This window comes from Trachemys scripta, chromosome 1 (genome assembly GCF_013100865.1).
Source record: "Trachemys scripta elegans isolate TJP31775 chromosome 1, CAS_Tse_1.0, whole genome shotgun sequence".
Taxonomy (NCBI): Eukaryota; Metazoa; Chordata; order Testudines; family Emydidae; genus Trachemys; species Trachemys scripta.
In genome coordinates, this window is record NC_048298.1 from 302,345,368 (window position 1) to 302,369,817 (window position 24,450).

Genomic DNA, 24,450 nt, shown 5'->3' on the forward strand with positions numbered 1-24,450 from the left:
GCGTAGAGACTGTTCGGTTTGGCCACTGTATGTGGCAGAGGTGCATTGCTGGCACATTATGGCATATATCACATTAGTAGATGTGCAGGTGAATGAGGCCCTGATGGTGTGGCTGATGTGGTTAGGTTCTATGATGGTGTCCCTTGAATAGATATATGGACAGAGTTGGCAGTGGGGTTTGTTGCAGGGTTTGGTTCCTGGGTTAGTGTTTTTGTTGTGTGGTGTGTAGGTCCTGGTGTATATTTGCTTCAGGTTGGGGTTGCAGGTCTGTAAGCGAGGACTGGCCTGTCTCCCAAGGTCTGTGAGAGTGAGGGATCGTCCTTCAGGATAGGTTGTAGATCCTTGACGATGCGCTGGAGAGGTTTTGGTTGGGGGCTGAAGGTAACGGCTAGTGGCGTTCTGTTACTTTCTTTGTTGGGCCTGTCTTGTAGTAGGTGACTTCTGGGTACTCTTCTGGCTCTGTCAGTCTGATTCTTCACTTCACCAGGTGGGTATTGCAGTTTTAAGAATGATTGAGAGAGATCCTGTAGGTGTTTGTCTCTGTCTGAGGGATTGGAGCAAATGCGGTTGTATCTTAGAGCTTGGCTGTAGACAATGGATTGTGTGATGTGATCTGGATGAAAACTGGAGGCATGTAGGTAAATATAGCAGTCAGTGGGTTTCTGGTATAGGGTGGTGTTTGTGACCATCACTTATTAGTACTGTAGTGTCTAGGAAGTGGATCTCTTGTGTGGACTGGTCCAGGGTGAGGTTGATGGTGAGGTGGAAATTGTTGCAATCCTGGTGGAATTCAGGATTAAGGGCACAAAATGAATTACACCTAGCAAAGGACATAAAAAGCAGTAAGAATAGGTTCCTTAAATACATTAGGATTGAAAGAGAGACAAAGGAAAGTGTAGGTACTCTACTTTCTGGGGACAGCACGCTAATAACTATGACAGCAAGAAGGCTGAGGTGTTTACTGAGCTTAGCAAAATAAGCATTAATCTTCACTAGAAAATTAAGGGTGACTGGATACTCAGCACAATATTAACAAAGGGAAAGGAACACATTCCAAAATAGGGAAAAACTAGGTTAAAGAATGTTTAGATAAGTTAGGTATATTCAAGTCAGCAGGGCCTAATGAAATTCACTCTACAGCAGTGGTTCTCAATCTAGGGCCACCGCTTGTTCAGGGAAAGCCCCTGGTGGGCCGGTTTGTTTACCTGCTGCGTCCGCAGGTTCGGCCCATCGCGGCTCTCACTGGCCGCGATTCGCTGTTCCAGGCCAATGGGGGCTGCAGGAAGGGCGGCTAGCAAGTCCCTTGGCCTACGCCGCTTCCCTGCTCTAGAGTACCTAAGGATCTAGCCAAAGCAATCATGGAACTGTTAGTGATTATCTTTGAGAACTCAGAGGACAGGTGAGATCCCAGAGGACTGGAAAAGGGCAAACCTACTACCTATCTTTAAAAAGGGGGACAAAGAGAACCTGGGGAATCATAAATCAGTCAACTTAACTTCAATACATGGAAAGATAGAGGATTAAATATTAATCAGTTTGTAAGCACCTAGAGGATAATAGAATTATAAGGAATAGTCAATATGGATTTGTCAAGAACAGAGTCACAAACCTAGTGGATGGGGGAAAGCAATAGACATGATATATCCTGATTTTAGTAAGGCTTTTGACACAGTTCCACATGACATTCTCATAAGATGACTAGGGAAATCTGGTCTAGATAAAATTACTAGAAGGTGGGTGCACAACTGGTTGAAAAATTGTACTCAAAGAGTAGTTATCAATGGTTCGTTGTCTAATTGGGAGGGCTTATCTAATGGGGTCCAACAGGGGTCAGCCCTCAGTGTGGTACTGTGATGCTTCCCAAGAGTATCCAGAATTATGAGGCACCTCGCTTCCACCTGCCCTTAGCAAGAGGAAGTCTTGTCTGTGCCTGCTGTGGATCAGCTCCCTGACTCCAACATCCTCTAGCAACATGAGCACTAACTTCCACGCCTCAGCAGGCCTGTCTCTGTCTGTGAAGGTTAACGATAGGCACACCACGCATCCCTTTTGAGCACCCAGGCCCTGGTCCACTGAACACTCTCCGAAGTCTCAGATTTGCTACTCTCAAAGGAATAGTAACACAAGTTTATTAGTTTTAATTCAGGATTGACACTTTTCTTAACAAACACTTAAACTTATTCTTGTTTTCACTATAAATATATCTATTACCAAAGCACAGAGATTTAGATGATAGAAAGTAAGAATATTGGAAACAAATGGTTACATATAAAACAAAATCATAGCTCTCTTTGTAGAGTTGAAATTTAACTCACAAAACATTCCTGTCTCCAACAAGTTTCAGAGTAGCAGCCGTGTTAGTCTGTATCCGCAAAAAGAAGAACAGGAGTACTTGTGGCACCTTAGTCTCTAATTTGTTAGTCTCTAAGGTGCCACAAGTACTCCTGTTCTTCTTTTTGTCTCCAACAAGATAGCTTACCTTATGTCCTTTCCTCAGCATTTTCAACCAGGATGGCTGAGAACCCCGTTTGATAAGATCAAACCTGCTGGCACTTGTCTTGGTAGATTGAAGGATGCCAGGGCATCTCTCTGCACCCCAGATAGACCAGACCAGATCTTTTATCTTCACATGAAAGCAGGGTCTTCTCTCCCCCCCCAACCCTAACCCTAAACCCCCCTCCCTCCCGCTGTTTACTTCTTCCTGTTAGTTTCCTTTTGAAGTCTCTGCAAGCTCTTCATTAGCATTTGACTCAGTATGCTAATAGATTTCTATAATAAGAAACACAATACACAATGGTCCACCAGGGAGATAAATGTCTTCCACCTCCTGTCTGGACAAGTTTGTCTCAAATCACCCAAAAGTAGCATGCCCTGTCTTTACAAGGCCTACAGAATATAATTTTCAGCATGTATACAGCATATATACTTCTTGCGCATTTTCCATATCTACATATCATAAGAGACCTTACATGACCCCTTTTGGTGAATCCAAGGAATTCAAGTTCCCCTATGTATCTCTGTGCCCTCTGCCAGTTGGCAGCAAGAAGTTCATAGGTACTGTTCAGTAGTGTTTCATTAATTACTTGAATAATGGAGTGGAGAGTATGATTATAAAATTTGTGGATGATACCAAGCTGGGTGGGGTCACATGGATTTTAGAAGAAAGGATTAGAATTCAGAATGACATTGGCGAATTGGTCTGAAATCAACAAGATGAAATTTAGTAAAGACAAGTACAGCACTTAGCTATGCATTTGACTTTTCCTTCCTAACAAAATGGGGAAAGCTGGCTAGGTGGTAGTACTGCTGAGAAGGATGTGGGGGTTATAGTGGAACACACATTGATTGAGAGCCAACAGCATTATGCAGCTGTGAAAAAGGCTAATATTCTGGGGTGTATCAACATGAATGTTGTGTGTAAGACACGGGAGGTAATTGTCCTGCTCTGCTCGCCAATGGTGAGGCCTCAGTTGGAGTACTGTGTCCAGCTCTGGGCTCCATGCTTTAGGAAAGATGTGGATACATTTGAGAGAATTGAGAGGAAAGCAACAAAAATGATAAAAGGTTTAGAAAACCTAATCTATGAGGAAAGGTTAAAAAAAACTAAACATGTTTATTCTTGAGAAAAGAAGACCGAGAGGGGGACCTGACAAGTCTTCAAATATGTTAACAGCTGTTTGAAAGAGGACAGTGATTAGTTGTTCTCCTTGTCCGTTAGATATTAGGAAAAGCTTTGTAATTTTAAAGTTAGTTAACCACTGGTATAGGCTTCCAAAGGAGGTGATGGAATCCCTATGACTGGAGGTTTTTAAGTACAGGTTAGATAAACACCAGTCATGGGTAGTCTAGGTTTACGTGTCCTGCTTCATGCAAGGGACTGGATTTGATGACATATGAGAACATAAGAGCGGCCATACTGGGTCAGACAAAAGGTCCATCTAGCCTGGTATACTGTCTTCCGACAGTGGCCAATGCCAGGTGTCCCAGAGGGAATGAACAGAACAGGTAATCATCAAGTGATCCCATCCCCTGTCGCTCATTCCCAGCTTCTGGCAAACCGAGGATAGGGACATCATCGCTACCCATCCTGGCTAATAGCCATTGATAGACCTATCTTCCATGAATTTTTCTAGTTTTTTTTTTTTTTTTTTTTTAACCCTGTTATAGTCTTGGCCTCTTGAGGTCCCTTCCAGCCATACTTTTTTTATGACTCTATAATAAGAGTTCTAAAATCTCCCCTTTTTGATTCCCCCCCCCCCCCAAGATTCTCCCCTTTTTTCAGACCCCTGTAGCAAGCATTCTGGATATGTGCTTTGCTTCTTGTGTGCTGATTACCACAAGATTAGTTATTTATAACTGATCTTGTATTTATAGGTAGTGTTTGTCTGTGTCATGATTTGTGACTCTTTCCCCAAAATGGAAAAGAAATGTGCCAAGATGAACATGCTGTATTTAATAGTGATGATATAAGATAGCTGTTTGGGGAAGGTGTGTGTGTGTGTCTCTCTCGCTAACTCTTCACTCCCCCAAAAGATCCTGTAGCCTAGGGGGAAGTTGGGAAAGAGCTGGGGGAGAAGAGACCATACATTCAAATCTGACATCTATTAGCTGTCTTATATTTCCATGCACTTTGTTATCCTTCTTATTGACGAAGTCTATGAATCCTAGAAAGCAGTCATCCTGTGTGAACTGCCATCCCGTTTTACAGGTACATTAAAAGAGGTTTCATAAAGTCTCTACAAGCACTGTCAGATATAAAACCCAACCACACTGCCTTTCCAATTGAATGTGCTTTGGTCATCCTATGTCTAAGGGTATGTATTCACTTCAGAGTTACCCAGGTTATTGGCACCTATGTTAGCCTAGCCCAGGTGTCAGTGGCCACACTGTAAAGCTCTGCCCTAATTACTGTGTCCTAACTGGTGCTGCACTCTTCTGTGTGTGGTGTTTGGACTTCTGGGGGTCATATTCTGTGGTTCGTTTGTGTTGTAGAAAGCTGAGCTGCTCTGTGAGTCTTTCCCAGTGAATTGTGGGAGAACTTGTCAGTCCTTTTGGGTGTATGTGAATAATTGTGAGAAGGCATTTAAGGACTATATGCACTTAAGTGATTTAACTGGCATCCTTGCTGCCAAGTGGGCAGATTACTAGCCCAAGTGAATGCGTAACCGGGCCTGTAACCCACACCCCCAAGCAGTGCCAGCTAACTTGGACTGAATGCATTACTTAACTCATGTGAGAGGTTTTTGTGTGTGCATGGAAGGGGGCTTCAGGCAACACCTGAGTAAGAATAACATAGGCTAATTCTGTAATGAAGCTACATTATCAGAGCTAGTGATAGAATCAAGGAGTCCTGATCTCCAGCATATTTCTGCTCTTTAGCAAACAGTTTTGTAAGCAACTGGGAAACTGTGTGAAATTCTGTGTGTATTCTGGGATTATTTTCCTTGCTGCACATTGTGGGAAATCTACTGAAAGCATCTGGAATTATGGGTGAAATTAGTATATTCCCATGATTCCTCTTCTGGCATCCCATGATACATCTGTATTTTATGAGGCAGCACCATTTTCAAAATGCTGTTAGGCATCATGCAGGGAATGCTGCTGAATGCCATGATCCTGACAGTCAATAGTAGCTGTAGTAGTAGTAATCACAGTTCAGGGTAACGATACCTGTATTCCCCTCTGTAGTCTAGCAAGGGCTCTGGTAGGTGATTAGTTTTTCAAACCCAAAACAGGGTTTTTGCCTGTGGTTACTAGTTCATCACAGTTTCAGCTCAGAACAAGCACATTCATGACTCTGAGAGTCATTCATTTATACAGTTTGGGCCTTTGAAGAGATGGTGAATAGGTAATCAGCCAGACAATGATTTTTCTACTCAAGGTGAAGCTTCAGAAGGGAGATGGGTCATTTTCATTCCCCTCACCCCGAGTATTTCCTAGGAAATCCATTTCATGTGTATTTTCCCAAAAAGTCCTTTCCTAATGCTGCCCAGAGATTGCATTAGTCACATCTCCTAGAGAAATTACATACAGTTCCACAATAGCACATAAACAATGGCATTTGTAATTCAATTGACTCCTGAAATCCTTAGTTCAATAAAGTTTAACTTAATTCCATAAGGTTTGTGTAGGATATTGCAGGATATTGTTATATCTGTTACAGTAATTAATGCGGTATTTGTAGTCATGCAGTCAGATGGGGCTTTGGGAGTCAGCTACTGCGCTGCATAGCCAATTTGGGTAGAGGAGGATGAAACTGAGCAACTACTGGTGGATGAACTTTTCCTGGGGCAGCTTCACTTGGAGGAGCACCATGTCTGGGCTTGAGAAACAAATTGAGTGGTGTGAAAGAATAGTGCTGGAGACCTGGGATGACCAATAGTTGTGATAAAAACACAAACACAACAAGGAGTCTGGTGGCACCTTAAAGACTAACAGATTTATTTGGGCATAAGCTTTCGTGAGTAAAAACCTCACTTCTTCGGATGCATAGTTGTGATAGAATTTCAGGATATATGCCACTTTCCCCGAGATCTGTATGGAACTCACTCACCCCTGAGCTGCTGCAGTAGTGTATGAACATGAGAGTTCCTCTTACCATGGAGAAGTTTGTGACCATTGCCATCTGGAAGCTAACTGTCCCCAGTTGGTCAGTAGCTAATCAGTTTGGTACTGTTGCAGCTGTTGTCATGGAGATGTGCAGTGCATTAAAGTGCTGATCCCCCAGGTGATAACACTTGGTAGTGCACAGGAGGTTATTGATGGGTTTGCCTGGCTGGGGTTCCTGAATTATATTGGGGGCCATTAATGAGACTCTTGTGCATATTCTTTTGCCTCCCACACCAGAGTTCATAAACGGAAATGGGTATATCTGAACGGCGCTTCAGATATGGTTGATCACCATGGAAGGTTTGCCAATATTGATGTAAGGTGGTCTGGAAAGATCCATGTTGCTAGGATCTTTAGAAACTCAGACCTGTTTTCTTTAATGAAAACGTGTTCTCCCAGGACCACTCTGGATGTTAATGGTGGTATGATTCCCATGGTCCTTCTAGGAGACTTAGATTACCCTTGGCTTCCTTGGTGTATGAAGCCTTTAACTGGACATTTTGGATAGAGAAAGGGGCTGTTCAGCTATACCCTGAGTTACAGGAGAAGAATACACATTCCACTGTTCAGAATGCTGAAAGGGATATGCTGGTGTCTGATGACTAGGCTGGAGTCTGCTGAGCAATATCTGCCTAATGGGATAACTGTTTCAATGGGAGAGAGCCTCACTGATGGGCAGAGGTGCAGAGACTTTCAGAACATCGTGAACAGCCAGAGAGGCTGCCTCTGAACACTACAGCAAATGGTTAAGGCCAGAGGTGAAAGTAAGCTGGTAGGGGCCGGTAAGAAAAGGTGCAGCAGTGTACCAGCAAGAAAATGGAACATTCTCTCCCTCTGACTCCTCCTCCTGGCTCCAGCAATATTGAGGGTCTGGGTGCCCGGCTCCATGAATGTTCAGGGCCGGGTCTCCCCCCTAGCCCCACCTGCTGCCCTCCCCACACCTCCCCTGAGTGTGGGCTGGCCCCCCTTTGCTGCCCCCGTGCACCTCCCTGGGTCCCCTCCTGTGTCTCTCCCATGAAGCTCCACGCTGCCTGCCTGTATTAACTGCCGCTGCAGGGTCCTAGTGCCCCCCTCAGGCTGCCTTTCCTCCTCAGACCCTTTCATTTTCCGGTGGGACCCTCCACCAGTACAGCCGTCCCCCATGCCCGCAGTCACCGCTCTTGCCCCATGCTGGGCAAGGGGCAGCCCCATCCCCCACTCCCAGTGAGGCTACAGTGAGGGGCAGCAGCAGGGTTGGAGGCGGCCATTTGATGGCAGCCCCCCCGGCATGACACCCACCACAGGGTAGACGAGGGGCATTCCTGGACCTGAGAGGGGCCCTAGGAGCATGTGCAGTGACAGTGGGGGGGTGAGTGTGCTGCCGGGGGGGAGAAGGGGGTCCCTACCCCAGAGCTCGCTGCTGCCGGTAGGGAGAGGGCTGGGGGGAGTCCTCCTCTCTGGCTCCAGTCCCAGGGCAGCCTGCCTGCACCCCAAACTCATCCCCAGCCCTGCCCCCACCCCAGAGCCCACACCCCCAGCCAGAGCCCTCATCCCCCCACACCCCAATCCTCTGTCCTAGCCCTGAGCCTCTCCAACACCCAAACCCCCTCATCTCCAGCCCCAGCCAGAACTCTCATCCCCATGCACCCTAACCCTCTGCCTCAGCCCTGAGTCCCCAGCCTCACCCCACAGCCCTCACCCCTGCACCCCTCCCTCTGCACCCTCTCTTATCCCAAAACTCCCTCCCAGAACCTGCACCCCCTCTCCACACTCCCTCCCATCCCCAAACTCCCTCCCAGAGCCTGCACCCTGCACCCCAGTCCCCTGCCCCAGCTCAGGGCCTGTACCCCAGACCTCCTCCCCCACCCAAACTCCCTCCCAGAGCCTTGGGCAGGTGGGGAGTGGAGTTTGGGGGGGTGGGCAGAGTTTGGGCAGGGGCAGGTTCTGGGCCCACCACCAGAATTTCTACAAACCTGCCACCCCTGCCAGCAAGAGCTGGTGCACCATAACCGGGTGGACCGGCTTCCTGAGGCAGCAATTTAAAGGGCTGGAGCCCAGGGGCCTTTAAATTGCTGCCAGAGCCCTGGGGTAGCGGCAGCAGGGCTCGGGTGGCGATTTAAAGGGCCCAGGGCTCCTGCCATCACTGCCGCCCTGGGCTCTTTAAATCGCCGCTGGAGCCCCACTGCCACTACCCCAGGGCTCTGGGGACAATTTAAAGGGCCCGGGCCCTTTAAATAGCCCCCGGAGCCTGCTGGAGCTCTGGGCTAGCGGCGGCAGGGCTCTGGTGGCTATTGAAAGGGTTCGGGGCTCCCGCTGCCTCTACTATCCCGGGCCCTTTAAATAGCCACTGGAGACCTGCCGCCGCTATCCCAGGGCTCCAGCAGCAGGGCTCCAGAAACAATTTAAAGGGCCCTGGAGGGTAGCGGCAGCTGGAGCCTCGGGCCCTGCTGCTGGAGCCCCGGGGCTCTGTTGGCAATTTAAAGGGCCCGGGGCTCTGCTGCAGTAGCAGCAGCTAGAGCCCCCGGGCCCTTTAAATCACCCCCTTTAAATCGCCCCCGAATCCCAGGACTTCCAGACACCTCTGCATCTGGGAGCTCAGGAGGTGATTAAAAGGGCTTGGGGCTCCCAGCTGCTGCTACCACAGCCCTAGCCCCGGGCCCTTTAAATCTCTTCCGGTGGAGGCCACGCCCCTCTTCTGGACTCCGGAGTACCGGCAAGTCCTTTAAGTTACTTTCACCCCTGGTTAAGGCTGGATGGTCAGGAATGCCTTGTGCTTTTACTTTAAGGCTAGGAGCTGAAGTTGTTAATGCTTTTTTTTGTTTTAACTAAAAAGGTTGTGTGTGACCAGATGTTTAACGCATATAATATTAGCAACAAGGGGGAAGGAATATAGGCTAGACTAGGGAAAGAACAGGTTAAAGAATATTTAGCTGTTAGGGTATGTCTACGCTGCAATGTAAGCCAAGGGTCTTTTGGATTTAAGTCCGGAGACTTGGTGTTTATAAGTCTGCACTTGAGTATCCACACTGATTTGTGACCCTGGGTTTACAATTTCTGGACCTGGGTCTCGGACCTGGGTCTCACATCTGCTCTCAGGCATCCACGCTGCACTATGCAGACCTGAGTCAAACCAGCATGTCCCAGGCTTCCTAGCTCCCTCCTTAGCTGTAGCTGCTCTAGTCGTTGGTTCCTGGTGCACTGTGGGAAAACTTGACTATCCATCCTTCAGAACCATATTGGAAGTTGTTTCAGCCCACCAACACATCTAGCCAAGACATCTTTTGGGTCTGCACGCTCTCAGCAACCGGAGCCAACAACATGGATGAGGCACCATTTGAAGAACTTGTTCTGCTTGTTCTTTCACTCCCATTTCAGGAAACAGGCAGAGCATCCATCAGATGCTGGTGGATGTTTTGATGGCATTTTCTGACTTACTGAATGCACCTCTCAGCAGAGGAGGAGATGGCAGATGCCAACTGGCTAATGCTGTTTACAACTCTCAATATAGCTGCTGATGTCCTTTATGTAGACCAATGATTCCTGAGCAGGATCACAGGCACAGACTGATGGGATCATATTGTCAGGTGGACCTGGGATGATCAGCAGTGGCTCCAGAAGTTTTGCATGAAGAAAGTGACATTTCTGGAGCTTTGTGAGCAGCTTCCTACGAACCTCCAATGTGAGAGAGGGTGGCCATGCTGGTCCAGAAACAGGTTGTATAACTATCTGGAAGCTGGCTACTTCTGACTTCTACAAGTCCATTGCTAATCAGTTCAGTATTGGCAATTCGAGTGAAACCTCCACCACCACAGTCAGGCATGTGATTTGCTCAAACGTGGTGAACATAAAAAATGTCCTTGTCATAATTGCTGGGTGTGAGAGAATAGGGTTTCCCAACTGGGCACTGGGGCCATGATGGTACTCGTGCCCAAAGCTTGTCCTCCTTCAAGGAGCACAAGAGTACATAAACCACAAAGGCTACTCCTCCGTCGTTGTGCTGGCCCTTGTCAACCACAGAGGCCGATTCGTGGATGCCAACATGGACTACTAGAAAAGTGCATGATGACAGTTTTCCACTAATTGGGAGTTTTCGTTCGTGAACAGACTGGGACGCTATTCTCATCAAAGGACATTGTCATAAATGGAGTAACTGTCCCCACTTTTATTCTAAGAGACCCCACCCTGGTGTTATGAAATTGTACCCTGATTTCAGAGGCCCTGGCAAAGGAAGGTTTAATTACACTCTCAATAGGTACAGAATGGTGGCTGAATGTGCATTTGGCCAATTAAAATCTTGCTGGTGCTATTTACAGAACCATTTGGATTCAAGTGTTTATCAATGCTGTCTGCATTACCGTGGCTTGCTGTGCTCTTCACAATGTTTTACTGTATCATGACAGCGCGATTCCTCCCCGCCAGGCCCCTGCTTGATTGTGGTTGGACTGCAGAGGTAGAAGGGCCTGAAAATGGAAATGAAACAGTACACTGTCTCAGCATTTCAGAAAAGTTTTATTATATCATCAGCAGAAATTTCTTTAGAATCTCAAGGCCAAAACATGATATTTTGAATAACTGTGCTTCAGTATATCTGAGACCAACAGTTTTTTAGTTCCCAAATGCTGCTTGGACACCACTTAGAGTTAAGTAGAGCATAAAGTCTTGACACATAATGGTAAAGTGAAATTTACAACATTTATTTAGTGATCTATTGTTAAAAATTGCAGTCCACTTTAGCTTTGGGGGGTGAGTGCCACTTTCCAAAGTTTACTACCTATGGTTTTATTATTCTTTTAGGCGTTTGGGAGGACATAACAATTCTGGAGATTCCCGAATGGCAAAGGGATATTCTGTTCCAAGCTATTAGCTGCAAGCCAGATGTGTGTTGAGTTCCCACTACAGGAAAAATTTGCAGCTATCCTCGCCTGGGGAAATCAACAGGATGCAGCACTAGCTTCCACAGGGATTATTGTCTCCCTATAAGCTGCTGAAAGCTCTCTGCATTCATGTGTTACTTTTGTGCAGCTATGGTTTACAACATAAACTGCATGGACTACATCTGTTTATGGATGACGTGCAAATAGCCCCTGACAATATGGACTACTAATCTAGCAATATGTGGACTATATACGCAACACAGGGACTGCTAGGACTCATAATACGGCATGTATCACCTAAATTCCCCCCTTCCTCCCTGCCCCCTTCTAAGGCATATTTCTGTAACACAGAACTGAAAAGCACTTCCTCATCCCCACCTAGGGTGACCAGATGTCCCGATTTTATAGGGACAGTCCCGATTTTTGGGTCTTTTTATTATATTGGCTCCTATTACCCCCCACTTCCTGTCCCGATTTTTCACACTTGCTGTCTGGTCACCCTATCCCCACCACATTTCTGGACTTCATACAACCCCCTGGTGTATTTGAACAGTTAGTTCATCACCCATGGATTATTCCCTCCTCCTCCCCCCCAATCCATTCCCTGGCAATTTGGTACCCTCTGGTGTTGCTGATTTTGTATTGTGCGGCGTATTGTCAGGGAAGGTAATGTAAAGTCTTCCTTTTAGCACAACAACACATCTTTGTAACAGTGTGAGAGTTTGTTCATTTAACTGTTGTTAGCACTTCCCGGTATCCATTTTGAATTCCATGTGGTGGGATGGGAGATGCTGAGGTGCTGGCATGCATTCTGCCATGAGTGGATAAACACTGCTGCCTATGGCTTGTAATAATAATTGCATTGGATCATCAGCTGGAAATCCCTCTTTTTTCTGTATCAATAATAGATATGAAAGTGGAAACTTGTCAGGCTCCAGTGCTACTTCTCTCTTCTTAAAGACTAACAGATTTATTTGGGCATAAGCTTTATTTATTTGGGTCAAAGTCCTCTTAAAAGAGACAGGATGATGAGGAGTTCCCAGAGGTGTGGTTCTCATCTCTGGCTTTCTGATACTCCATCTCGAGCTACTTGATCCACGCTCTGCATTGGTCTGTAGTCTGTTGAATCTCCAACACTGACAGCTTCTCAGATTATTTCTTGGTGCACATTGTCATTTCTGGCCCTCTTACTGAAGTCAAACATCTTGTTCATCTCTCACTAGAGATTTACCAGTATCTGACTGTCTTGTGACCATGTAGCAGCGCTCTTGGCAAAGGAAGACTACTCACTGTCCATAACTAATGCAGGAGATGGTTCACTCTGTTTCCAGTTTTCCATTTTATTCTGACTGCTGAGGTTAAGTACTAAATAGCTGTACTTGAACCAGGGGGATTGCTTCCATTACCTGGGAGTTAATTGGCTACTCTTGGGATAGAAAGGCTAAGAAACACAGGCCCATAGCTGTTTTTCTCCGACAGTATGAAATGGCTGTTAAATTTACTGGTGGAGTACTCTGTCTGGGAAGTATGCTAAGTGTTTGAGTATAGGGCAGGTGTAGGTAGCATCTGTCCTTTACTTATCTTTGCATTAATAAAGTTTAATTTCCTATTTTTTTTAAACAGGAAGATAAATGTTGATAGGAGTTATTGGCCATTTAGGTAGTTGTAGTTCTCATCTAGATTTGTAGTTGATATGTTACTGTGGCTCGTTTTCAGAATGGAGAGAGGTAAATAGTGGTGTCTCCCAGGGGTCTGAATTCAACATATTCATAAATGATATGGAGAAAGGGATAAACAGTGAGGCGGCAAAATTTGCAGATGATACAAAACTACTCAAATAGTTAAGTCCCAGGCAGACTGTGAAGAGCTACAAAAGTATCTCTCAAAACTAGGTAATGGGGCAACAAAATGGTAGATGAAATTCAGTGTTGATAAATGCAAAGTAATGCACATTGGAAAACACAATTCCAACTATACATTTAAAATGATGGGGTCTCAATTAGCTGTTACCACTCAAGAAAAAGATCTTGGAGTCATTGTGGATAGTTCCCTAAATAAAATCCACTCAATGTGCAGCAGCAGTCAAAAAAGCGATCCGAATGTTGGGCATCATTAAGAAAGGGATAGATAGTAAGACATAAAATATCATATTGCCTCTATATTAATCAATGGTACACCCACATCTTGAATACTGTGTGCGCCCCGTTTAAAAAAAGATATACTGGAATTGGAAAAAGTTCAGAAAAAGGCAACAAAAATGATTTGGGGTATGGAAGGCCTTCCATTTGAGGAGAGACTAATAAGACTAGGACTTTTCAGCTTGGAAAAGAGATGACTAAGGGAGGATATGATAGAGGTCTATAAAATCATGAGTGGTGTGGAGAAAGTAAATAAGGAAGTGTTATTTACTCCTCATAACACAAGAACTAGGGGTCACCAAATGAAATTAATAATCAGCAAGTTTAAAACAAATAAAAGGAAGTATTTCTTCACACAATGCACAGTCAGTCTGTGGAAGTCTTTGTCAGAGGATGTTGTGAAGGCCAAGACTATAACAGGGTTCAAAAAAGAACTAGATAAGTTCATGGAGTATGGGTCCATCACTGGCTATTAGCAATGATGGGCAGGGATGGTGTCCCTATCCTCTGTTTGCCAGAAGCTGGGAATGAGCGACAGGGAATGGATCACTTGATAATTCCCTGTTCTGTTCATTCCCTCTGGGGCACCTGTCATTGGCCATTGTCAGAAGACAGGATATTGGGCTAGATGGACTTTTGGTCTGACCCAGTATGGCCGTTCTTATGTTCTTCTTATCTCCATTTTACACATGGGAAACTGAGGCACAGAGAAGTGATGTGGCTTGCCCAAGATCATCCAGGCCAGTCTAGTGGTATTTCCACTAAGCTACACAGTTACTATGTGATATCTAAGTGCTTCTCCTGTACATTTTGTTATAGTGGAGCAGTGATAATGGTCATGCTTTGAAATGTTTGCAATGTGTAGTTCCTAACAAGGCTGGTGAGAGAGGCTCAGAGGGGTGAGAACATCTCAATATGATGAGTGTAATCTGTAATAATAACTCTAAACATATGAACTACTTCATTAATGATCTGGAGGGTGGCGTGGACTGCACTCTCAGCAAGTTTGCAGATGACACTAAACTGGGAGGAGTGGTAGATACGCTGGAGGGTAGGTATCGGATACAGAGGGACCTAGACAAATTAGAGGATTGGGCCAAAAGAAACCTGATGAGGTTCAACAAGGACAAGTGCAGAGTTCTGCACTTAGGACGGAAGAATCCCATGCACTGCTACAGACTAGGGACTGAATGGCTAAGCAGTAGTTCTGCAGAAAAGGACCTAAGAGTTACAGTTGGCGAGAAGCTGGATATGAGTCAACAGTGTGCCCTTGTTGCCAAGAAGGCTAACGGCAGGGCCAGCTCTGACTTTTTTGTCACCCCAAGCGCCAAAAAAAAAAAAAAAAAAAAAAAAAAAAAAAACAGGGCACAGGGCGGCTGGACCCAGAGGCAAAGCAAAAAAAAAACCTCCTGGGTGCAGGGCGGCTGGACACGGAGGCAAAGTGCCCCCCTCCCCCCCAAATTAAAAAAAAAAATAGGGCAGCCGTGCCACCCGAAGATTGGATGGAATGCCGCCTCTTAGAATCTGCCATCCCAAGCATGAGCTTGCTTGGCTGGTGCCTGGAGCCGGCCCTGGCTAACGGCATTTTGGGCTGTATAAATAGGGGCATTGCCAGCAGACTAAGGAATGCGATCATTCCCCTCTATTAGACATTGGCGAGGCCTCATCTGGAGTACTGTGTCCAGTTTTGGGCCCCACACTACAAGAAGGATGTGGAAAAATTGGAAAATCCAGCAGAAGGCAACAAAAATGATTAGGGGTCTGGAGCACATGACTTATGAGGAGAGGCTGAGGGAACTGGGATTGTTTAGTCTGCAGAAGAGAAGAATGAGGGGGGATTTGATAGCTGCTTTCAACTACCTGAAAGGGAGTTCCAAAGAGGATGGATCTAAACTGTTCTCAGTGGTGGCAGATGACGGAAAAGGAGTAATGGTCTCAAGTTGCAGTGCGGGAAGTCTAGGTTGGATATTAGGAAAAACTTTTTCACTAGGAGGGTGGTGAAGCACTGGAATGGATTACCTAGGGAGGTGGTGGAATCTCCTTCCTTAGAGGTTTTTAAGGTCAGGCTTGACAAAGCCCTGGCTGGGATAATTTAGTTGGGTATTGGTCCTGCTTTGAGCAGGAGGTTGGACTAGATGACCTCCTGAGGTCCCTTCCAACCCTGATATTCTATGATTTACTCCATTTATATCCGTGAGTGTTCCCATCCGCTCTACGCAATGCTGGAGAGGCTGTGATATGCATCAAGCATGTCTGTTCTCAGCCCTTCACCCCAGCATCAGCAATGTGTTCTTGGTGCATGCTCCAAGCATGCCTATTAGAAGCTCCCCACATAGAGGGGCAGGGCTTTCCCAGATCCTGACTTGTATGTGAGGGGGTAGTGAGATGGGTCCTTAAGCCCTTAGAGGGACAAGACATCCCGTATTCCAGCTTGCATGAATGGTGTCAGGAAGCGGGGGGAGAGAATCAAATCCCTGAGTTTCTGGCCCTCACCCAGCAGGGCAGGGAGTGAGGCTCAGATAGTTTTGGGGGGCAGGGACCCCCGAATCCCAGCTCACATGAAGGGGTGGGGAGAGGGGTCAGACCCTCCCCAGAAAGGCAAGCCTTTCCAGATCACTTGGGGAAGGGGGGGATTACATCCCTGTAGATGGGCTGGGGGGTTTCCATATTGTAGCACACTCAAGAGGGGAATGTAGAGCTGACAGGCACTCCTATCCCTATTCTTCCCCAGTCCCCACGTCACTTGCCCCCCTCCTCCAGGTCCACTCCCCTTATTCCCACCTACTTTCACCCCAGTCATCCTGCCCTCCTAGCGAGCATTTGATTGTGTAGCTTTTCTTTTCAAAAAGTAGTTTCAGTGCCTTCTGAAATTTTTGTTGTACTCTGATTACATTTCCCCAGAATGAAAAAAACCCTTTTACAGAGCCACATTACAGCAACATTATCCCTTCTTTCAATTTCAGATTTCTGCTCTACTTTGGATTCATGCTCTCAGTGCCTGTGTTCAGATTTGATGACTGTAACATACCATCAGGGAGCCACACAGGTTCTGTGATTTAGAGAGAGTTTTTGATTGTTAGCTGCTCTCTCTACCTGTGCACAGTGTAATCCATTTGATGTGTGAGCACTAGAACTGCTTGGAGTGGGCCTATCTGGGGAAGCAAACTCTCTTTTAAATAACATTCCAATTTGATTTCCCCAGAAGGGCTGGGGAGTGCCATGTACTCTGTGGGGGTAACCCTTGAGCTTCAGAGATCCTGATATGATGATCTGAGTACTGGTTTGATCTCTGTGTGCCAGAATAGGTCAACTTTAAGAAACAATTCTTCCAAAAAGAGAGTTTATCCAAATGGCCCCAAATTTGGATTACTGACCCTACACTGAACCCACATGAGGCGCACAGATTTCAAGGCAATCCGAGTAACCGTAAGGATTTTAGAGCACTTGGAACAGTCAAGCTTTAAACAGGAAGCTGGTCTTAACCTTAAGTATAGCAGAGCTCTACCATTATCTTTAAAGCAGGGAAAAAGGAAGACTCAGGCCATTAAAGCACAGTCATCATAACTTCATTACCCAGAAAGATACTGAAACAAATTATTAAATTGTAAGCACCTAGAGCAGAGGTTCTCAAACTGGCGGTCGGGACCTCTTGGGGGTCACGATCTATCAGCCTCCACCCCAAACCGCGCTTTGCATCCAGCATTTATAATGTTAAATGTATAAAAAAGTGTTTTTAATTTATAAGGGGGTTGCACTCAGAGGCTTGCTATGTGAAAGGGGTCACCAGTACAAAAGTTTGAGAACCACTGACCTAGAGGAAAAGGCGATAAGTGATAGCCAAATCATGCTAAACCAACCTAACTTCCTTTGTTGACGGGAACTGGTGTATTGGAGGTGAGGGAAGCAGTAGGGTGACAGTCCAATAGAAAAGTGTGCCAGATAAAAACATCACCAAAACATCAAAATAAGCAACATCATTATATTCTGTCCTTATTTTACAAAGTTTGCAGCAGTTCCAGCCTTTACTGCTTCATATTGTACCATAATGTCTCCCACATGTTAGTGCTGAGATGGCAATCATTAGGCCAAGATGATGTAACTTCATAGAAAACCAATCTGAAGATTGCAGAATTCTAATGTTAATATTAATAAAACAAACATGCCTCTTTGCGCCTTGTAGATGATCTCCATTCCCTAACTTCTGTAAAATGTAATCCTGTTATAATAGTACATTCCAGGCATTTCATTGTTTCTGAAATGGTTAAAAGTCATGTGGCCTGAGATCCATTGCTTTGCAATGCTAGATGCGTGCAAATGCTGCTCAGAAAAGAACTAATGTCTTACTGTTTTGGTGTGCTTTATTTATAGTTATTCAAAAATACATGTGACTTCTGCAGGTCAGTAAATATCATACTAAAGGTGAAGTAACCAGAACATACACAGAAATAAATATCTTTTAAGGGATTGTAAAATGATATAACATAATCCTGTCTGTCTTGGTGCAAGAGAGGTTAGATGATGCTATATTTTGGAAGTTTTAAAAATATTAATGGGGTGTAGTCTGAGGAATACTTGCTAGATGTTCTGCCTCCTTTAAGAGCTGTGTGCGGGGGGGAAAAGATGGCAATTTAATTCTCCCTGACTAAGTTCCATTCTGGAGGTGTCAGCCAGAAAAACACCAACAATTAAAATGGCTACTTTTTTTTGTATTGCTGGCTAATTAGGACTAGCTAAGCATACTCAGTTAGTTCTCTCTCTGATCATTGCCAACATTTTAATTGCCATATATAATGACTGGGCTGGGTCATAAAAACCACCCCCTGGGAAGGAGGCAGGACAGACACCTAATCCATTGTTTTTTGTATTTCTTTGCCTTTCTTAACCTGACTAAGGCGTAACTGTTGTTACAGAGTCTAGGAAATCCAGAGTATTTATGGCCTGAAAGCTGTGCATGCTTGTTTTGGCTGGATCAGCCCCAGGTTATGGAGTGCCTAGGAATAAGTACCAAATCCTGACCAAAACTTTTTATTTATTTATTTTGATGGATCAGAAAGTTCAAACTCAGTCAGATATGCTTTTCCGGTATGTTCAAAAACCAATCCTTTGTTTGGTTTAAAATTGCCTTAAACAATTACTTAATTTTGGTAGAATAAATGTGCACTGTGGAATATAGGCAGTTAATTCCAAGTATAGAGGCTGACAGTCCTCCACATTAATACATCCTACTTCAAAAGCAATTGAGCACCTGTTTTTGTTTTTAGAAAAGTGATTGTTGTTCATATTAGACATTTGGGGCAGATTTTCAGAACCATGGGTATGTATTTGCATGCCTCATTTGTGCATACTCTACCAGTTAGATGCGTAACTGGCCATTTGTGTGTGCAGTTATTCATATTGACCATTGCAGAGCTGGCCTGGTATCCTGGTAGAAACTGCCATTTAATTATTTTTTCCTTCTCTAGTTACACTACATGTCCACACTATGGACGTAGCTAGAGCTATAAATAGATAAATAGAACCATAGAACCTGTGAATATTAAGATTGCATTGTTTTATTTTCCAGGGCGCCAATGCCTCAACTTTAGAGAAAGAGATTGGTCCGGAACAGTTTCCAGTCAATGAGCACTATTTTGGTTTAGTTAACGTAAGTTTCAATTGATAATTTGATTGCTTTGAAATACTAAGTGATAGAACTGAGGTGGAGCAAATTGTGTATGACACTAATATGATGTCAATGGAAAAAAATTATTGAAATCTGACTTGCTGTAAACTTAATGTTAAAAGTTAAGCATCTCATAAAGGTATAGTATGTATATATGTTAGAATAAATATAGAACTATTTCTCATGTTTCTTGTGTTTTACTCATCTTTAAACTTTTACTTTTTCAGATTACTATACTCTAAAGCAGAAAAGTACATAGCATGCTGTGGTTGTTATCACAGTCTATATAAATAATTACATATAAAAAATCTTACCGCTATGGTTGCTATGTTAAAGCACTCAGAAGTGCGGAAATGCCTGAATAAAGGTTGCAGTTTTTGTTGAAACTTTCAAAATATATTCAGCCCAAAAAAGAGAGCAAGACTGGAAAATTTCAGAATATTCTCTTCAGTAATAAAATGTAATTACATAACTGACAGTTGGCAAATTGTGAAAACTGCATCTCATTAGAAGACTTGTGTAGCACTGCCTGAAGTGATGTAAGAGTTTTTAAATTTTGTTTCTTGGTGATGAGGGTATTATAAAGACAAATAGTAATATAATATAGCACCTTCACCTTGGATGGACCAGAGCACCAAATGCTGCTTGTTTCTGCATGAGCTACAGGCGTCCACCACACGGCTGTTCTAAGATGGTGGCAGAATCTCAGATTGGAAAAGAAGCATATTTAAATGAAAGCACAATGGCTTATGTTTAAATATATGCACTCTAAAAAAGCAAATGGGAAAAATAATACAACTCTGCTGTCCTTGGGAGCCAAAAAATCTTACCGCGTTATAGGTGAAACCGCGTTATATTGAACTTGCTTTGATCCGCCGGAGTGCGCGCGCCCCCCCCCCCAGCACTGTGTTATATCTGAATTCGTGTTATATCAGGTCACGTTATATCAGGGTAGAGGTATACATTGAAATGCTTCTGATCGTTCCAACTGGAATTGCTACCATCTTGGAAACATTCTGTGTGAAACTAAGTGTTGCTGCAGTTTTAAAACTTCCTTGTTGGTCTGAAAGCGGGGTGTGTGAGAGATTTGGGGGAACATTTAAATCACACAGATCTAAAAACACAGTGGACATTTTTAGTTGTCTAGTTGCAGCTGAGCAGATTTAAAGATATTTTAAAATGGTTGTGGGTTTCAGAATATACAGTAGTAAAAAAAAAAAAGAATAAACATAGGCCACAATGCTTTGTTTCTTAAAGAAGTAAGTTTATTTTTAATTGCTGTTAACAGGAATTGCTACTGTAGTGTAATCTTCTGCTTCTTGCTAGGATATGTTCCACAGATCTGCTACACTTTAAGGAAGTGAGTCTGACAGTAGAGCCCTACCAAATTCACGGTCCATTTTGTTCAATTTCATGGCCTCAGGGTTTTAAAATTGTTCAACTTCACATTTTCAGATGTTTGTCTGAAATTTCACGGTGTTGTAATAGCAGGGGTCCTGACCCAAAAGAGGGTTATGGGGGGTTGAAAAGCTGTTTTGGGGGGGATTGCCACCCTCACTTCTGTGCTGCCTTCAGAGCTGTGGAGCTTTCTGTAGCTGGGGAAGTTTCCTGGAGGTGGGTCTGATCTCCCCCGTGCTGCTGGGCGTGCCCCAGCTGGGGGCTCCTAGCTGCCAGTTTGGGCCAGGCTGGGGAGGGGCAGAACTTCCTCTTCCTCTGCATGGCTGCTCAGGAGAGAGATCATACCCACCTCTGGGTATCTCCCCCGACTGCAGGAAGCTCCACAGCTGCGCTGCCTTCAGAGCTAGGCTTATTCAGCTGCGGAGCTTCTTGCAGCCGGAGGAGGTACCTGGAGGTGGGTCTGATCTCCTTTTCCCCTCTCCCCCACCACCCAGAGTGGCTGTGCAGCGGAAGAAGTCCTGTCCCTCCCCAGCCCGGCCTGGACTAATAGCTAGGAGCCTCCAGCTTGGGCGCTCCCAGCAGTATGGGAGAATATCAGAACCACTTCCACTTCCGGGAACCTTCCCCAGCTCCAGGAAGCGCTGTAGCTGCTACCTTCAGAGCCCAACTCCGAGGGCAGCGCAGGCTTGGAGCTTTCTGCAGTCAGGAGAGGTACCTGGAGGTGGGTCTGATCTCCCCCCATGAGGGGCCATGCAGGGGAAGAGGAAGTCTGGTCTTTCTCCAGCCAGGCGGACTAGAAGTTGGAGCCCAGTGAAAGGTGGGTGCCCCTCCCCCTTCCCTCCATTAGCTACATTTCATGAAGGCCAACAAGAATGCCTGTTGATTAAATGCAATCTAGATGTGTTCAGACCATGCATGAGTTTAAATCACCATTTTTCCTATTTCATGTAGAAGGATGAAACTTGGTATTAATTTAGTTGGGAAATAATGAAACACAATAATAGTGAGGTATTGGTGCTTGTGTTGTCAGTTCTACAAGCTATCTTACACTTGTAAACTTCTTTCCTTCAAAGTTTTCAAAAATGTTCTCATCTTTTTCTCAGGGGTACCATTGCATTGACAAATATAACTGTTTCATAGTCTTTATTCTGCTTCTCTGCAGAGAGAGGGTTTGTTATGTCATTGCTTGTTTACCCATAGCTCAAAATTGATTGTGTTGTGATGACCCAGTTATTTTTCATACACGCAACAACCTTAACTTGTGATCAGAAGTTTTGGTTAATATGTCATGATTACAAGGCCAGCTGCATCTCTATCCCCTTTCTTGTCTCTCTGAATGCAGTCCCTCAAGTGGCTTTTGACTAATGCTTTTCTACCTTTTACCTATTTTGGGGTGGAATTCTGCAGTTCCCCCCATTCTTAGAGCAAGCCCTGGGCTATATAGTATAATGTCTAAGGATGGTCTAGTTATACTTGCTCCTGCTTTAACATGTGGGGGATGGACTAGATGACCTTTTGAGGTCCATTTCAGATGTACATTTTTATGATTCTGTGTGTAATAACTGATCTTACCCAGCAGGTCTGACTGAATTTGGAAACCTGTTGGTTCTTCATTTCAGGAGTCTGTGACCAGTGGTATCTGGTGATAAAACAGTCCTCTTAAAACAAAAATATTGTTTATTTTGCAATGGGAGCAAAGGATCTAGAGAAAAAAGATTTTAAAATGACAGTCTACATGCATCTAAAGGCATACTGCCTCTGATGGTAACCTACGCAGGCCTGACTTCAGTGGGTCCTGTCTCAATCAAGTTTTCCCAAATAACTTTCCTCTCTCTCTTGAGTGTTTCTTATTAAACCGGCCACAGTTCTTTTGCACTGTGGTGTACATGGGCCTTTTCCTCTCCTGACATTGTTTCGTAATAACCCACGAGTGTTTGTGGCTCATTTGGGCCCCCATCAGACACAGAGGCTTTGGTCATCCTCGGACCTCACTCTCCATATAAATATCAAAGAAGTCTGGGCCCATCCATTTGGCTTGCATGGCGTTCTTCTTTAAAGCAAAGACTTTCCAAGGAAGTTAGCCACTTAGCATCCATGCTGTCAGATGGAGGAGCAGCTGTTGTCCTGGGAGACCACATCCACATTTCTCAGAAGCATCATAGGGATTCTGACTAATAGGACTAGTAGAGACAAAAACCAATGTTGATGAGGCTATGCTGGGGCTTTTAGTATGATGTGAGCACCATCTTGTTTGATCTTGGACAAGACTTTGGGCAGGAGCAGAACTGGAGGGAAGGCATACAGCAAATGTTTTGACCAGTTCAGGGGGAAAGTATCTCACAGCGACACCAGGCTGTGACCCACCACAGAACTAAAAAGCTGGCTCTATGCCAACAGGAGAGCTCTCCCGTGGCATAATAAAACCACCTCTGTGAACAGCAGAAGCTACATCGGCGGGAGAGGCTTTCCTGCTGACATAGTCCTGTCCACACGGGCGCTTATGTTGGTGTAACTTATGTTGCTCAGGAGGGGGCTGGTTTATTCACACCACTGAGCAACATAAGTTATGCTGACATAAGCTGTAGTGTAGACATAGCCTTAGTGCCTCTGCTGCTACTCAGGTTTGCCAAATACTCTTAGTATCAACTTGCTTGTATGACTACACTACAGTTGCTACAGTGACACAACTATGGCGCTGTAGCTGTACAGCTTTAGGGCTGTAGCATAGCTACTTCCTACATCGACAGAAGGGATTTTTCCATCAATGTAGTTAATTCATGTCTCCGAGAAGCAGTAGCTAAGTCAATGGAAGAATTCTCCCATTGATCTGCACAGGGGGTTAGGTCGACCTAACTATGTTGTACAAGGTGTGAAACTTTTCACAGCCCTCAGCAATGTAGCTAGAACGATCAAATTTTTAAGCATAGACCTGGCCTAAGACTAGTTAGTTTCATTGCAGATATTCAGAACCCTGTGATGAACGATGAAACGGTAAATAATTTTCATGGTTCTGCCTGAGGAAATCTTGATAGTCTTTGTCCAGTAAAGTTTTTCATAATATCTAGGCTAAACTTTTTCTTGGTTTCAGATTCCTGATATCATCTGAGGGCTTGTCTACATTTGGAACTCTACAATGGCAGAGTTGCCGAGTTGCACCGTTGTAGCACTTCAGTGTAGATGCTACCTGTGCTGATAGGAGGGGTTCTCCCTTTGACATAAGTAATCCACCTCCCTGAAAGGCGATAGCTAGGGCAATGGAAGAATTATTGTATCGATCTAGCTCTGTCTACATGGGGACTTAAGTCATCTTAACTGTGTTGCTCAGGGGTGTGGATTTTTCACACCCCTGAGGGACGTAGCTGGATTGACGTAACTCTTTAGTGTATATCTGCCCTAAGATGTAACAGTTCCATACCTTCATTTAAATTGTGACTTTGAAGGTATTACTAGCATATGGTGATCTTTTTCAGACTAGATAAATTTAGTGTGCTCTGGCTCATTTCATTTGACTCATCCTCTAATCCATGTATCACTTTGTTATCCTCTTTATAGTTTCTTAGCACCTCCCGAAAATGGGAACTCAAACTAATAGCCAGTAGCATAGGTATGGTCTCATTGTATTTCTTCTCTACCTGTACATGTGGTTCCCCAAATGTGGTGGTCTTTGTAAACAACACTGCTGCACAGTGGGGTCCTAGTCTATGACTGGCATTCCTAGGTGCTATGATAATACTACTAATAATAATATGAATAATTAACATTTAGCTTGCTATCTACAGTTGCCTCCTTG

At 44.6% G+C, this 24,450-nt stretch overlaps 1 protein-coding gene across 1 annotated transcript in view; it reads left to right on the top strand.

The window, feature by feature from the left end:
• USP12 (ubiquitin specific peptidase 12) overlaps nt 1-24,450 on the top strand; it is a 65,116-nt gene that overhangs the window by 3,089 nt on the left and 37,577 nt on the right. The window contains exon 2 of the mRNA XM_034758710.1: nt 19,164-19,244. Within this exon, the coding sequence (XP_034614601.1) occupies nt 19,164-19,244 (81 nt within the window). The remainder of the gene's footprint in view (nt 1-19,163; nt 19,245-24,450) is intronic.